The sequence below is a fragment of the Bos grunniens genome, chromosome 7 (assembly GCF_055505025.1).
Source record: "Bos grunniens cultivar Pamir isolate PY7600 chromosome 7, Bosgru_T2T1.0, whole genome shotgun sequence".
NCBI classification, from domain to species: Eukaryota; Metazoa; Chordata; class Mammalia; order Artiodactyla; family Bovidae; genus Bos; species Bos grunniens.
The window spans coordinates 11290801-11306941 of record NC_141171.1 but is presented as its reverse complement, the minus strand read 5'-3'; the positions used below and the strand labels follow the sequence as shown (position 1 = coordinate 11306941).

At 49.2% G+C, this 16141-nt stretch overlaps 1 protein-coding gene across 1 annotated transcript; it reads right to left on the bottom strand.

The window, feature by feature from the left end:
* Positions 1-49: 49 nt before the first annotated feature.
* On the bottom strand, positions 50-4488 carry NDUFB7 (NADH:ubiquinone oxidoreductase subunit B7). The gene is made up of 3 exons (XM_086408837.1): positions 4335-4488; positions 628-796; positions 50-245 (listed from the first exon to the last, which is right to left on the bottom strand). Exons 1-3 carry the CDS (start codon positions 4444-4446, stop codon positions 113-115), a joined length of 414 nt encoding a protein of 137 aa, XP_086264963.1. The 5' UTR covers positions 4447-4488; the 3' UTR covers positions 50-112.
* Positions 4489-16141: the final 11653 nt, after the last annotated feature.

The following is a 16141-nucleotide window of genomic DNA, read 5'->3' as shown; positions in this document are numbered from 1 at the left end:
TTCTTTGGGGGGTTGGTTCAGGGACCAGCACACCACAGGCAGGCGGAACTTGGGCCGAGGGGCCTGGAGGCTTTTATTTCTTGACTGGTCCACAGAGTGGTGGGCAGGTTCGCTACAGGGCCACCTCGGGGGCCACCTCGCCGGGCCCCAGGCCTTTGGCCATGTCCGCCTCCCTCTGCTCGCGTCTCTTCTTCCGCTGGAGCAGCCGCCGCTCGCGCTCAAACTCCTTCATGCGCTTCACATAGCTGCAGGCACAGCACAAGGAGGGATGTCAGGACACAACCGTCCTGTGGTCCGGGAGCTGATGGGCCTGGCCGGGGGGGGGGGGGGGGGGGGGGGAGGGGGGCGGGTACTCTCCCCAAGTAGGGAAGACCCATGTGCCTGCGGTTTAGGTCTGGGGTTCACCCCCCACCTTGACACCACTGAGCCAAGAGCAAGGACTGGGCTCCCACCTGGAACCGGGCTGGGCCACTCCTCCAGGCCCGCCCACCCAACAGCCCCCTCCGCCTCCTCTTTCTACTAAGGGGGGCATGGCTAGAAACTCAGTGTGAGCTCATGGTCCTCTGCCTCCGGAGTCGTGGGCCCAGGGCCCCGCCGGGTGGGGGTGTGGGGCTGGCTGGGGCTCACTCGAGGTGCTCGCAGTAGTCCCAGTCGTGCCGCTCGTGCTTGCAGGCCAGGAAGTTGGGGAAGCTGTCGCGCTTGCACTTGAGAAACCGGATGAGGTAGTGGGCGCAGTAGTCGCGTTGCTGGAGCACCAGCTGGGCGTCGTTCATCTCCTGCTGAGTGGCCACCATCTCTGCGGGTGGAGGGGGAACCAGGGAGGCTCAGCCAGGGTGGGAGGATCCTTCTGATGTGCACAAAAGCAACAAGGGCAGAGTCCCTCTCCTGCCCTCAACACCCACACGAGATTCTTGCTGCTCCACCCCCAGGGTCACTCTGCAGACAGTCCTACCAGCAAAGCCTGCACTCCCCTCTGCTGGGCACAACCCGGTGTGTGTGGGGAGGGTGGCGGGCAGGCTGCCTGTGGGACTGGAATCCCAGCTCTGCCCTTGTTGGAGCTGTAACTTCTCAGAGCCTCAGCTTCTTCCCCTACTGCATAGACTTGGCTCCGAAGTGAGCTGAGCAACTACATGTAAAGTGCTGAAGTGCCCGCCTCTTGGAGAGCTGAACTAATAACCCTCAGGTCCTGCTGCCCCACCCACCCGGAAAACCTGACCTGGATGAAATAAACCTTCATTCAACTGGGGCTGGTTTGGGCCCTAAGAAACAGTAGGCGCACACCCCTGCCTGTGCCCGCTGTGCGGGTGATCCTGAGCTGCGCCCTCTGGCAGGGGGCGCTCAGGACCAGCCTTCCTGCATCAAGGGAACCACTCTCCCAGCTTACACCAGCATCTTTCTTGTCTCAGAAGGTCTCCTCACAAGTAGCATCACTACAAGCTGTAGTGTCCACTGCTTACCTGCAATCCACTTCCACTGGCTCCTCTCCCCTCTGCTTCCCAGCCGAGTTTCTGTCTCACTCTGGCCCAGAGTCTGTAACCCACCAGCGTCCACACTCTACCCCAGCAATGCCCACACGCTGGTTCTTTCCAGAGCCACTCGGGACCCCAGGGCACCGTGCTTCCTCAGCCTCTTGCTTCTTTCTCGAACATTCTTTTCCCGTGGCCCTCATCTCCACCATATTCTCCCCAGGTTTCCTCCCATCTCTATGGCTGTCCATACATTTTATGCCCAAACCTGAAGCGATGGCTTCTGGTGGTTCCTGCTAAGATCTCTCTGCTCATTCTAATTCATGGCTTTGGTCTCCAATCTGTAACCTAGACCCCATCTTGGGCCCTCCACCCTCAACTTGTCTGAGCCCCAGGCCTCGTGTCCATCTGCAGCCCTGGATGGTTTCCACGTCAGTGTGCTGGCACTCATACCAGATGCTTCAGCATAATCGGTCAGCAGCCAGAATTTCTGGGGCACCCACTGGGTGCTAGGTGCTGGGGACCCACAGGGGAACATGCTATGCAAGAATGGATCCTGCTCTGGGAGGGAGACACTGAACAAACAGGTAGAAATGCTGTAAGATGCTTGGCAATGCTCAGTACTGCACGTGGGCATGCATGCTCAGCTGTGCCTGACTGTGACCCCAAGGACTCCTCTGTCCGTGGGATTCTCCACGCAAGAACACCAGATTCGGCTGCCATGTCCTTTTCCAGGGGATCTTCCCAGGGATTGGGAATAACCCATTTCTCATGTCTCCTGCGTCGGCAGGCAGGTTCTTTACCACCAGTGCCACCTGGGTAGCCTGGACATATGTACGCTTATGGCCGATTCACGTTGTACAGCAGAAACCAACACTGTACAGCAATTATCCTCCAATTAAAAACAAAGCAAAAACTCCAGCCCTCACAAAAGCCCTTTGAAACCAGGGGATGAGCAGAGACCCCCAGGGAGGGGTGAGAGTGAGTGGAGACAGAAGGCAGTGTGGATTTATATTGGGCATTTACAAGGCAGGGAGTTGGGACGGAGTTGTTGGGTCTTGGAACCATGTGAAGAGAGCCCCCAGGAAGGGCTGTGTCTGCTGCCGCTGTAATGGAGTTAAAACTAAGAATCTGACAATGGGTTTTGGCAATACAGTAGAGTGGTGGTGGGGAGGAAGCCTGACCAGAGCCCGGTCATTGAAGTGGGGGGAGACAGCTGGATGGGGAGGCGGGGCAGGAGAATATTTTAAAAACAGCAGAAATAACAGTGTATTTGCATGCTGATGGGAAAACCAATGTCCAATGAGGAGAGACTGGTTGGGACAGTGCTTGGGTGGGTGAGAGGACGGGATGAAGGGCATCAGAGTTCAACTGGAGCAGAGGTTTAGCTGAAGCTGGGGCAGACTGAGTAACGGGAGAGAAGGTGGAGTCCAGCAGGAAGCAGGGATGAAGGGAGCCCAAGAGAGTTTTGGCTGCATCTGTTTTCTTAAAATTTTTAGATCCCCAACCAGGGATTGAACCTTTGTTCCCTGCATTAGAAGTGCAGAGTCTTAACTGCTGGCATGTCAGAGAAGTCCCTGCATCTGTTTTCTTAAGAGGATGCCAAGTGACAAGCTGAAAGGAGATGCTGGAGTCTGAGAGAGACGGCCTGACACTGTGGTCGAGGGGGGAGCAAGAGAGAACAGAGGCCAGGGAATGTGACAAGAAAACCAGTAGCATTAGGGAACAAGTAGGGGAGCAATCAGGAGACGTCAGGGAGGCTGAGTGTTTTTCTCCCGTGATGTTCAGCTGCAGAGGGACAGGAGCCAAGGAGGAGAGCTGGCCTTAACCAGGGCTCTTGTTAAGCCAGAGAGAGCAGAGTGGGGGTGGCTCTGGGTGTCTGCAAAACATCAAAGGAAAGAAGGGTGTATGGAGCAGTGGGAAAGACTGACATGGAGGTGGGCGTACTGATGGACTACAGGTTCTGGTGGGGCTGAAGGGACTACCAGGAATCGAGAGGAGTGTACCCTTCAACGTTGTCCTAAATCCCAACTTCTCTGCACCACGCACGTTCCCTTAGGGGTCTCCCTGTCTCCAAGTCATCATCGCCCACCAGGCAGCCAACAACGTGACCTTTTGACAAAACAAATCAGGTCTCATGGCTCCTCAGCTTAGAAGCACGAAGCACTAAGGGGAGAGCCTCTCTCCTTAGTCTCGGTGTGGTCAGCTCTTTTGCAACTCCCTCACGTCTAGCTTCCAGTTATAGCTCCCCACCCTGGAAGCCCGCCATGATACTCCCAGGCACCATCATGAAGACCCCCCAGGTTCCACGGTCTCCCCTACAGAACAGTGAGTTCTCTTCAGTCGGTGCCTGCTGTGTCTTCTGTGCCCAAACTGGCTTGGTCCAGGATTGGCGCCCGATATGTCTGTGATATTAACTCATTAAAAAAAAGCAAAGTGCAGGACAGCTTGTGCGACCTGAGTACCCCCGCCGCTCGCCCGCCACCCCCCTTCTGTTTTCCCGGGCATACCTAAAAAGAGCAGTGACATCTACCCAGAGGTACAGTGAGCACATCTCTTCCGTGTTAAATTCTCCCATGGCTCCCCACTCACTCCAGGACTAAGCCCAGGTTCGATCGCCTCATTAGCCCCGCATCTCTGCTCTCTTGCCCCCTAGGCTTTTTGTTCAAACAAAAAGCCCCCTCTGCTTGCAATGCCTCCACACTCCGGCAAGGTCACGAACGTCCTCTGAATTTCTCCGGGCCGAAGTCAGGGCTGAACCCAGACACAGCGCACGATGCTCGAGCCCAGCAGTGGAGACTCCGAGTTTCAGGGGTTCCCACACCCGTGCCCCACTCCCGCCGGCCGCTTCTGCGCACTGGGCCTCACCGCGTTCCTTGCGCTCGGGGAAGCCGTAGTCGGGCGGGAAAGTGGGCATCCGCAGGGGATCGGGCTCCACCGATGCATCGCCCAGGTATCTCCGGGCCAGGTGAGCCCCCATGGCTGCTGTCACCGCAGGTTCCAGCGGCAGCCGGGGTCACCTAATTCCTACCCGGAAGCATTCCCCCTAGGCCAGCTACGGCTTCCGGGTTGCTTGCGCCGCCGCAGGGATAATAGAGATGAATGACTCCAGAGGGGTTCATGTAACTCTGACGCCGCCTAGCGGCCAGGAGAGGACAGCAAGGCGCGTACCCCCTACTCTGGCTACCGCCAGAGGGAGCCTCCCTGCCTCGGAAAATATATCTTGGCTCGGGAAGGGTGGACGACAGGAGCCTGGGGTCTCCTCTCACCCTCCCTGGGCTCCACTGGTCTACTGAAGCTAGAGTACGAAGGAAAAATATATTTTATATCATAATTTTAAAAAGTTTTATTCTAAAACATTCAAAGTTTTCATAAGCGCTTGCACAGTTGCTGATATTAGTGAATATAAAAGGTTTAAATAAAATTACTTAAATATTTTAATTTAAATAAGCAAATAAAAGTTATTTATCAATACACTATTTATAAACTGAGTTTTTTTTTTAATACTTTTATTTATTTGGCTGTGCCAGGTCCTAATTGCAGCATGTGGGATCTAGTTCCCTGACCAGGAAACAAACCCAGGGCCCCTGCATTGGGAACACAGAATCTTAGCCACTGGATCATCAGGGAAGTTCCTATTAAACTGAGCTTTTAAATAAATCCTACTGAATACTTTGTAAAAATGAAGCAAGTTGTGATTCTAGGATTCCTCTACTTGCCACTGTAAAGAATTGGTATTACATTTCACATCTGTTACGTTAGCACATATAGAAGTGTTAACCTAACAGATTAAAAGTATTTTAAATATACACACATATATTTTTTGTATATATATATATATATATATGCTGCTGCTGCTAAGTCGCTTCAGTCGTGTCCGACTCTGTGCGACCCCAGAGACGGCAGCCCACCAGGCTTCCCCGTCCCTGGGATTCTCCAGGCAAGAACACTGGAGTGGGTTGCCATTTCCTTCTCCAATATACACACACACATATATATTGCTTAATACTTCTCGGCCAAATCCTGCCTCCATGTGCAGCAGTAACAAATGCAAATGATGTGTTAATTTGTTACTATCTCTGGAATCTCAGCACAGGATTGGAACACAAAAGAAAAAATTTTCACTGGATGCTTGTCAGTGTTGGGAAATGATACTTGGCTGTGCAAGATTAGATTTCATTTGACAAGGTGCTGTGGGTTGAACTATCTTCCACCCTCTGATCCCCCACCTCCTGTCAAATACACGTTGAAGTCTTAACCACCAAGAAGCTGCGAATGTGATCTTACTTGAAAACAGGGTTTTGCAGATGTAATCAAGTTAAGATGTGGTCATGGCAGACTCGGGTGGGTCCCAATCTAATGACTGTTGCCCTTCTTATAAGAGGGAAATATTTTAAATTGTAATTTTGTGTATTTATTTCTGGCTGTGCAGGGTCTTCCTTGCTGTGGGCTTTTTCTCTAGTTGCAGCAGTTGTGGTGCACCGACTTCTCATTGCAGTGGCTTCTCTTGTTTCAGAGCACAGGCTGTAGGGGGCACGGGCTTCAATAGTTGCAGCCCTAAGCCTCTAGAGCACAGGTTCAGTAGTTGTGGCATATGGGCTTAGTTGTTCCTCAGCATGTGGGATCTTCCTGGACCAGGGATCGAACCCACGTCTCCTGCTTGACAGGGGGATTCTTTACTACTGAGCCACCAGGGAAGCCCTGAAAGTGAAATGTGGAAGCAGACATACACCCAGAACATCATGTGACGCTGGAGGCAGAGGCTGGAGTGATGCATCTACAAGCCTAGGACACCAAGGATCCCACGCCAGGAAGGCTCTTCCCCCAGAGCCTTGGGAGTGAGCACGGCCCTGCTCACACCTTGTTTTGGACTTTCAGCCTCCAGAACTGTGAGACTGTAATTTTTTCTTGTTTTAAGTCACCTGCTTTGTGGTACCCTGTTATGGCAGCCTTAGAACATGGAGACACACAATCATTTGTCTTTTCTCTTACCTAAACTTGGTTTGTTGGTTTAGTTGCTAAATCATATCTGACTCTTGCGACCCCATGGACTGTAGCCCACCAGGTGCCTCTGGTCCTGGGATTCTCCAGGCAAGAATACTAGAGTGGGTTGCCATTTCCTTCGCCAGGGGATCTTCCTGACCTGGGGATCGAACCCACGGCTCTTGCATTGCAGGCAGATTCTCTACCAACTGAGCCATCAGAGAAACTTAACACCTAAACTTGTCTAGTGCCTAAATCCTCCTCACATTCCTAAGCAGCCTGTTTCCAGCATTGGCAGATGCAGAACCACACTCACACCCAGGAGGGCCCTCCTGGGGCCTGAGTGACATTGATACCAAGACACGTCATGTGTTTTTTATTTGTTTGTTTTGTTTTTTGGCCACACCGAGGCATGCAGGGTCTTAGTTCCCTGACCAGGGATCAAACCTGTGTCCCATGCAGTGGAAGCACAGAGTCTTAACTACTGGACCATCAGGGAATTCCCATAGATGTCATGTTTAGACTTATGGTTGTTCTACGCAGGTTCCTTTGCAAGATCTCAGGTGACAGCAGCATCATGCATCCTTCAGTAAGTTTACTTTGTGTTTGTAATATGTGTGGTTCTCTAACGCAAGCCAGATCCCTCCACTTGGCCAAGGGGCTTTCCTCTATTTGAGAGAACAGGTGTCCTGGATTAGAATGCTAGTTGTGTGGCCTGGTTGAGTTTATTTAGCTTTTTTGTAAGATGAAATATCAATTTTTATGTTGCAACATTGAATGTTAATTATGTGAAGTACTTACAGCAGTTCTTGGCATGTTGTTTAGTCGCTCAGTTGTGTCCGACTCTTTTTCAATCCCACGGACTGTAGCCTGCCAGACTCCTCTGTCCATGGGATTTCCCAGGCAAGAATACTGGAGTGGGTTGCCTTTCCTTCTCCAGGGGATCTTCCCCTCCCAGGGATCAAACCTGTGTCTCCTGCATTGGCAGGCAGATTCTTTACCATTGAGCCATGAGGGAAGCCCAGTTCTTGGCAAAGCATTAGATAAGTGTTACTTATTACTACTACATCTTTCTTTTATGAACAGCTGCATCAGACCTTGAGGACACAGAGGTGAACAAGAAGATCAGAGTGGGGCTGGATGGCGTCTATCTCCATGCACACTCAGTCCTATGTGGGGCTTTAAATACGACCTTCAGCAGGTTGAATCATGGTGCCCCAAAAGGTATGTCCATACCCTAATCTTGGAAACCTGTGAATGTGATCTTATTTGGAAAACATTCCTTTGCAAATGTAATTAAGGATCTTGAGATGAGATTGTCTCGGATTAATTTAATTTAATTCTTTGGCTCCAGGGACTTCCCTGGTGGTCCAGTGGCTAAGAGTCTGTGCTCCCAATGCAGGGGGCCTGGGTTCCATCTCTGGTCAAGCAACTAGATCCCACATGCCACAAGTAAGGATTCACATGGTCTCAACTAAGACCAAGTGCAACCAAATAAATAAATAAATATGAAAAAAATCTCAGATCCCTTTTCCCTCGCTCCCCAAGCCTCAGCTGTTTCTTATAAATATCCTGAGCCCCTCACCTTCAGGGAGGTGGGTTTGAGATTTGCTCCCCCTTCTCCTTGCTTAGCTGCCTTGTGAGCAAACCCTTTCTCTGCTACAGATCTTGGTGTTTCAGGCTTGGCTTGCTGTGTGTCAGGCCGACAAACCTAGTACAGAACACAAACTATAGAGGACAGTCCAGTGGGTGACTGAGACTTCCTTTCCAGGGCCACCTGTGCCCTGTCTTCAGAACATGGCATAGATTTGTGATTCCGTGCACTTCCTGACGCCAGGGGGCAGCATTCCCACTCCGGTCTTCGTGAATGGCACTCCTGGAGTTGTGCAGTGCACAGCCTCCACAGCTGTACCAGGCCGTCCGGTTCCATGTGTCTCCTCTGACTCCCTTTCTCTGCTCATTCAGCGGCCAGAGCAGGAAGGAGACCCAGAGGGGCAAATCACATGCCCAGCTCACTCTCCCTGTGTGATCTTGGGAAGTGACTTCCCTTTCAAAGATGCAGTTTACTCTCCTGAAAAATGGGTCCCTACTAAACAGCTCCTCCCCACTTCATGATTATTTTCCTTGTTAGCACTTAGCACCCTCTAACCTGAGATCCATTTGACTTATTTATCTCGTTTCCTGTTGTTCTCTTCTCTTGAATATCGGCTCTGAGGAGCAGGGAATTTCATCTGATTTGTTCACTGCTATATTCCTGGAACACAGGAATGGAACAGACACACAGTAGGTGCTTAGTAAGTAGTTGTCAAAACCAACACAGGAATACATGAACAGGGTCGTATGGAGGAGTCAGTTTGATGGCCGTGTGGAAAGTTTCCTGTCAGGCATCTAGGGTGTGCCCCAAACACGCTCACTACTATTATCTATCAAAGTGTTTATTAACTTTTTCTATTTAAAACATTTTTTTTTTTTTTTGGTTGTTCTAAGCGCACCCCCCGCCTCCCCGCGTTGGCAGTGCGGAGTCTTAACCACTGGACCTCCAGGGAAGTTCTGTCATTCTTATTATTTTAATTTGGCGCTCACTCTCTAACTAAGCCACTAGGCTTCCCTGGTGGCTCAGAGGTTAAAGCGTCTGCCTGCAATGCGGGAGACCCGGGTTTGATCCCTGAATCGGGACGATCCCCTGGAGAAGGAAATGGCAACCCATTCCAGTACTCTTGCCTGGAGAATCCCATGGACGGAGGAGCCTGGTAGGCTACAGTCCACGGAGTCGCAAAGAGTCGGACACGACTGAGAGACTTCACACGACCAGTCGTCTCACTAGAGAATGAGGAGGTCCTAGTGAGGCGGTGGGGGAGGTGGGGGGGCGGTGACTCTGGACCATTCTGTCCTGCAGGCCCAGGACTCAAATGTTTCAGCCCGGTCTGTCTATACGCAGAGTTGGAGACCTGGGGGGGATCATATTAGAGTGACTGCGGTATTAAGGGGTGAGGGAGGGGCCGAGCCTCAGTCACCCGTGCCTTCCTGTTATTTTTTCTCTACCAGCCATCTGACGAGGAGAGTTTCCGGTGTTCCTCGCCCGTGTTCCCTGCATCAGAGCGCACAGCTTCCCCGCCCCTCCTGCCTCCTCCCCGGCGGCGCTAGCCACCCCGCCCACTCGGCACCAGGCAGGGCTGCATTAGAACTGTGGGCAGGTCGGCCTCAGAGGCCCCAGGTGGGGCCAAGGATGGGGAGAAAATTCTGGGTGGAGTCTGAGCCTCGCCTCGGTCCGCTGGATGGGAGTTCGGAAGCTCTGGGTAATTCAGTTCCGGAGGAGGAGGAGAAATAAGTCAGCGTGTCCCAGACAGTCCCTGGGGAAGACCTCGCCTCAGTTTGATGGGTGCGTGAAAAGCGCTTCCTGCCAGTCACCGAGGAGACGCCCAAGACCGACCAGATGGGCGCCTGTAATTGTAGCCAAATAAGGGCAGAGCATCCGGTCCCATCGCTCCCCATCACTTCATGGCAAATAGACGGGGGAAAAGTGGAAACAGTGACAGATTTTACTTTCTTGGGCTCCAAAATCACTGTGGATGGTGACTGCAACCACAAAATTAAAAGACACTTGCTCCTTGGAAGAAAAGCTATGACAAACCTAGACAGCGTATTTAATGCAGGGACATCACTTTGTTGACAAAAATCCGTGTAGTCAAAGCTATTGTTTTTCCAGTAGTCATGTATGGATGTGAGAATTGGACAATAAAGAAGGCTGAATGCTGAAAAATTGATGCTTTCGAACTGTGGTGCTGGAGAAGACTCTTGAGGGTAACTTGGACAGCAAGGAAATCCAACCAGCCAGTCCTAAAGGAAATTAACCCTGAATATTCATTGGAAGGACTCATGCTGAAGCTGAAACTCCAATACTTAGGCCACCTGATTAGAAGAGCCAACTCAGTGGAAAAGACCCTGATGCTGGGAAAGATTGAGGGAAGGAGGAGAAGAGGGCGATGGAGGATGAGATGGTTGGATGGCATCACTGACTCAATGAGCATGGATTTGAGCAAACTCCGGAAGACAGTGGAGGGACAGAGGAGCCTGGCGTGCTACAGTGCATGGGGTTGTAAAGAGTCAGACCCGACTTAGGGACTGAACATCAACAACAGTTGTAGCATGAGCTGCCCTGGAATTCTGTTGCCTACGTGGAAGGAGGCTGGCTGGTAGTGGAGGAATCAGTGAGCCCGGAGGGGCCTGACTTTAGTCAGGGTTTGGTAGGCTGGACGGTCACTCATTCATTCAACAGTCATCTTATTGGACACCTAATGTGTGACAAGATGGTGATACCTGTTGAGGAAAAACATAATGAGTGGAGTGTATGGAAAAGGGCAGTCTTGCAACTTGAGTTTTATAAAGTCTCACTGAGAGGGAGACATTGGATCTCAGACTTCCAGTTTCTGCAGGACACCAGAAGCTTGCTGTCCTCAGGGCCTTTGCACAGACTTGAATGCTTTTTCTCCACATATTTACAGGGCCTTCCCCCCACCTCCTTCTGTGGATTTCAATTGTCAGGTGTTTCCTGATCAGCTTCTCTTCCCCTCCTTCTCACCACTTCCTCCTCCTCTTTCTCCTCCCTCTCCTCCCTTCTTCTTCTTTATAAACTGAGATATAATTGACATGGGCTTCCCAGGTGGTGAAGTGGTGAAGAATCTGCCTGCCATTGCTGGAGACACAGGAGACAGGGATTCGATCCCTGGCTTGGGAAGCTCACCTATAGAAGGAAATGGCAACCCACTCCAGTATTCTTGCCTGGGATAATCCCATGGACAGAGGAGCCTGGTGGGCTATAGTCCGTAGGGTCTTAAAGAGTCCAACACAAATGAGCCATTGAGCATGCACATGTAATTGACATATGATAGTATATTAGTTTTTTGTATAAACATAATGATGTGATATACGTATATACTGTGAAATGATCACTGCATAAAGTCTAATTAACATCCATCCATAACAGCACATAGCTACACTTCTTATTTTCTTGTAATGAGAACTTTCTTGTTCTCAATACTTGTACATTTCTTGTAATAAGAACTGCTTACTCAATGAAAGTGATATTATTTCAAGGCATGGATGTGCTATACTGTAATACACATATAGACACGTAAAAAATGTGGTTCTTAGAGTGCTAATTGTTCAGCAAGATTAGAAGGGCGTTACATCAGTAAATGATGTGCTGACCATTTTTTATTGCATGGAGAAATACAGTGAAAAAAAAAAGTCACTCATCATGCTTGACTCTTTGAGACCCCATGGACTGTAGCCCACCAGGCTCCTCTGTCCATGGAATTTTCCAGGCAAGAATACTGGAGTGGGTAGCCATTCCCTTCTGCAGTGGATCTTCCTGTCACAGGAATCAAACCCAGGTCTCCTGCATTGCAGATGGATTCTTTATCTTCTGAGCCACCAGGGAAGCCCATTGCTTGTAGAAGTATATTTAAAAACTCATGTATAAAAATGTATTTGGGGGGGACTTTCCTGGTGGACCAGTGGTTAAGACTGCAAACTTCCAATGCGGGAGGCACAAGTTCGATCCCTGATGAGGGAACTAAGATCCCACATGCCATATGGTGTGTCCAAAAACAAAGAATCAAAAACCATGTTTTTTTGAGTGTTCCTTGCTCATCCAGTTGTGAACAGTTTTACTTTAGTGAATGGATATGTAGATAATTCTGTAACGCATGTAGAGAAATGTCTAGAAATGCAGGTGAAAAAAAAAGATGTTCCTATGAGTGTTACTTGAGGAAAAAAAGAAAAGAAAAAACATCTACTCTTTTACCAACTTTCAGATATACCCAGTCACCACCTTCTACTTCTTTCTTCTTCTCCTTTTTTCTGTGCCATGCACCTGTGCCATGGCAGTTGGAGTCCTAACCACTGGACTGCCAGGGAACGCCCCTGATTAAGAAGGAACACCTTAAACGTGTATAATTCCCTACCTTTCCCTTAGCACTGCTTTCGTTACACCCCACATATTTTTGTATGGTATGTTTTCACTTTTATTTAATTAAAGATATTTTCAAGTTTTGACTTTCTGTTTGACTCTGTGGGTGAGATTTAATTTCCACCTACTTGTGGATTTTCCAGTTCTTGTTCTGTGATTTCTAGTGTAGTTTGGTTGTGGTCCAAGACCATGTTTTGTGTGATCTATATTCTGTGATCTTCCTTACTATTGCCATGCACGCCACCACTATGCACACTCGATTCCTCTTGCGTGCTTTATTTTTCTTCTTTTTTCTGCTTATGCCTATCTAACAACATTTCTAAGATATATTTTTTATTGAAGTATAGATGGTTCACAATATTATACTAACTTCAAGTGTGCAACATAGTGACTCAACATTTTTATAGATTATACTCCATTTAAACTTATAACGAACTTCCCTGGTGGTCCAGTGGCCAAGAATTCGCCTACCAATGCCGGGGACATAGGTTCGATCCCTGGTCTGGTAAGATCTCACATGCCTCGGGGCCACTAAGCCCGTGTGCCACACTACTGAGCCTGAGCTCTAGAGCCCTTGAGCTGCCGCTCCTGAGCCCAGGCTCCGCAGCTACTGAAGTCCGTGCGTCTAGAGCCTGTGCGTCACAAGAGAAGTCACCGCAATGAGAAGCCTGCGAACCACAAGGAAGAGTAGCCCCTGCTCGCTGTCATTAGAGAAAAGTTCAAGCAACAACAAAGATTCAGTGCAGCCAAAAAAAAAAAAAAAAGGCAAAATACTGGCTGTATTTCCTGTTGCTGTACAATATATACTTGTTGCTTATTTATTTTATTCATAGTAGTTTCTATTTCTTAATCGCCTATCCCTATCTTGACCCTCTTCTCTTCCTTCTCCCTGCTGGTGACCACTAGTTTGTTCTTGATACAAGATATCTTATTAATTTATTTTATTCATTATCTCTACTCCCAAGACTCTTGAGAGTCCCTTGGACTGCAAGGAGATCAAACCAATCAGTCCCCTAAGAAATCAACCCTGAATATTCATTGGAAGGACTGATGCTGAAGCTGAAACTCCAATACTTTGGCCACATGATTCGAAGAGATGACTCACTGATTTATGACTCCCAGCTTAAGTCAGTGAGCTGACTCACTGACATGCTGGGAAAGGTTGAAGGCAGGAAGAGAAGGGGGTGGCAGAGGATGAGATGGTTGGATGGCATCACTGAAGGGAAGTTACATGGCTCGAAATAGCCTGGAGCTGAAACTCCCCTCCAGGTCCTCCCCACCATTCTAAGCAAAACAAAGACCTCTCTCACCCGAAGGAAGAAAAAAAAAAAGGACTTTAAGGTTGATTACACCCAGCTCCCAGCCAGTCCAGCCTCTGGCCGGTGTCCAGAATTCCTTGCCCCAGCCCTTTAAGAGATAACTACTCCGAACAACCTTGGAGAAGAACAGGCTCCCTTAAGACAGTAGCTTTCCACGTATATGCCTATATATACTTACTCTTTTCTTGGGTTAGTGCAACAGCTCACTAATCTGACTGCTGCCCCTTCTCGCCTCATTAAAGGTGATCTGTTCCTGTAAAGTGCCGGTCTCGTTCTTTTTCCGAACCTTGTCTTCTCTAACTCCCTTACCCTACATTTACCAACTCAATGGACATGAGTTTGAGCAAACTCTGGGAGATAGAGAAGGACAGGGAAGCCTGGCGTCCCACAGTCCATGGGGTCACAAAGAGTCAGAACAACAACAACTACTCCCAAGCGTAGGGATTTTTGTTGTTATTGTTGTTCACCAATGTCTCCCTAGTTCCTAGAACAGAGCCTAACATGTAGTCGGTGGTCAATACACATCTGTTGAACGGATAAATGAATGGATAAAAGCTGAATGGATAAATGTTCCCAATTTCCATTGGACATATCAGGAGACCTTTGCTCAGAGATGTTGTTCTACTCCCCTGAAGTCACACAGCAAGAGGGACAGAGCTGGGTCAGCCTGAGCCCATGGCTTTATATTATACCCAGTTGATAGGACTGGATTTCACTACCAGTTCCTGCATATCTGCTGTGTGTCAAGTCTCAAGGTAGGACCTTGGCTGTGTGGACATCACCCTCGCATAGTGAGACCATCCGGCCTTCACCTTATTTACCTTCCCCAGGCTCACACTCCTTAAAGGATGCTCTTGATGGCCAGAGATCCTCGCTGTCCTCTTGGCTGGTGCCTCCAGCCCATCCCTTCCTTACCCCTCCACCCTGACCCCCCATATCCATCTGGAATCTGATACTCATTGCTCAGTGGGTATTTGCTGGGCAGACAGGGTCTTCCTTCTCAGGTGAACCTCCATTTCCCCATCCGTAGAATGGGAACAGCCCACCTACACCTCAGGTAGATGGGAGAGGTTCTGTGTGTGACATCATGGAAACGGGAAAGTCCAGCCCCTGGGGTGAGCTTTCTTTGGAGAGGGGGTCCGGTCGGCTGCCGCCTTCCCACCTCAAGTAGGGCTGGGGCCATCCCCCTGGGCATGTGCCGGTGAAGAGTTTCCGCTGGCGGAGACTGTGAATTGCTTATTCTGAGACCGTGAGGTGAGAAGTAAATTCCACCTCATTTAAGTCACCTTTTTGTTCTGAATCTCTGTTATGACCACCCAGCCCAATATCCTAACATGTACAAGGATGTGACTGACGGGGTTTCCTTATTGTTTAAGCCAATCTGAGTTGCATTTCCTTTAACTTTTAGTGGAAAGCCCCTCAAAAGAGGAATTGGGGTCTTGCCCTCTGGGGTATGTAATATGCTATGCCTACTGAAACAAATCATCACAAATGTAGTGGTTTAAAACAATGAAAATGAATTCTTTTATAGTTCTGGAGGTCAGAAGTTCAAAATTGGTTCATGTGGCTGAGACCAAGGGCTCAGCAGGACCACTGTCTGTCTGAGGCTTCAGTGGGGACATCTTTTTCTTTTTCTTTTTTTTTGCTTTTCAAAAAAAATTATTTATTTTTGGCTGTGTTGGGTCTTCATTGCTGAGCTGGGCTTTCTCTAGTTGTGGCAAATGGGGGGTACCCTAGTTGCTGTTTAAGGGTTTCTCTTGTTGCGGAGCATGGGCTCTAGGGCATGCGGGCTCAGTAGCTGTGGTACATGGGCTTAGTTGCTCCACATCATGTAGGATCTTCTCAGACCAGGGATCGAACCTGTGTCTCCTGCATTGGCAGGTGGATTCCATTGAGTCACCAGGGAAGCCCAGTCATGAAGTTTTGGGGTTATGTCTTTTGTAGCAATAGGGAGCCTAGAACTTCACTGTGGAATGTGGGAGTACTTAGCACCGATCACTTTAACATCTTGTTGCAAATGTCACTGCTTCCGGGAGGCCTTCCCTGATCACCTCTCTACTTTAGCCCCCATCCCATCCCTTAACCCTATTTTATCTTATGTTAAAATAATACTTTATTACTACTGGAAATAAAATGAAAAAACAAACTGTATCGCTTATTTCTGTATTTCTTTACAGGTGTATCGTCTTTCCTGTCTCAACTGATGGTTCCATGTAGAAAGGAGCGTCTCCATCTTTTTCACCCAGGGCTTGGTGCTCTGTGGGAACTCAAATGCAGGGGCTGTTGTCGTTGTTACTTCTATGCATGAATTCAAACTGGGGGGAAATACAAGTGTGTGTGTGTGTGTGTGTGTGTGTGTGTGTGTGTGGTCTGGGGTGTTTCCCTCCAGATGGATTTGCATG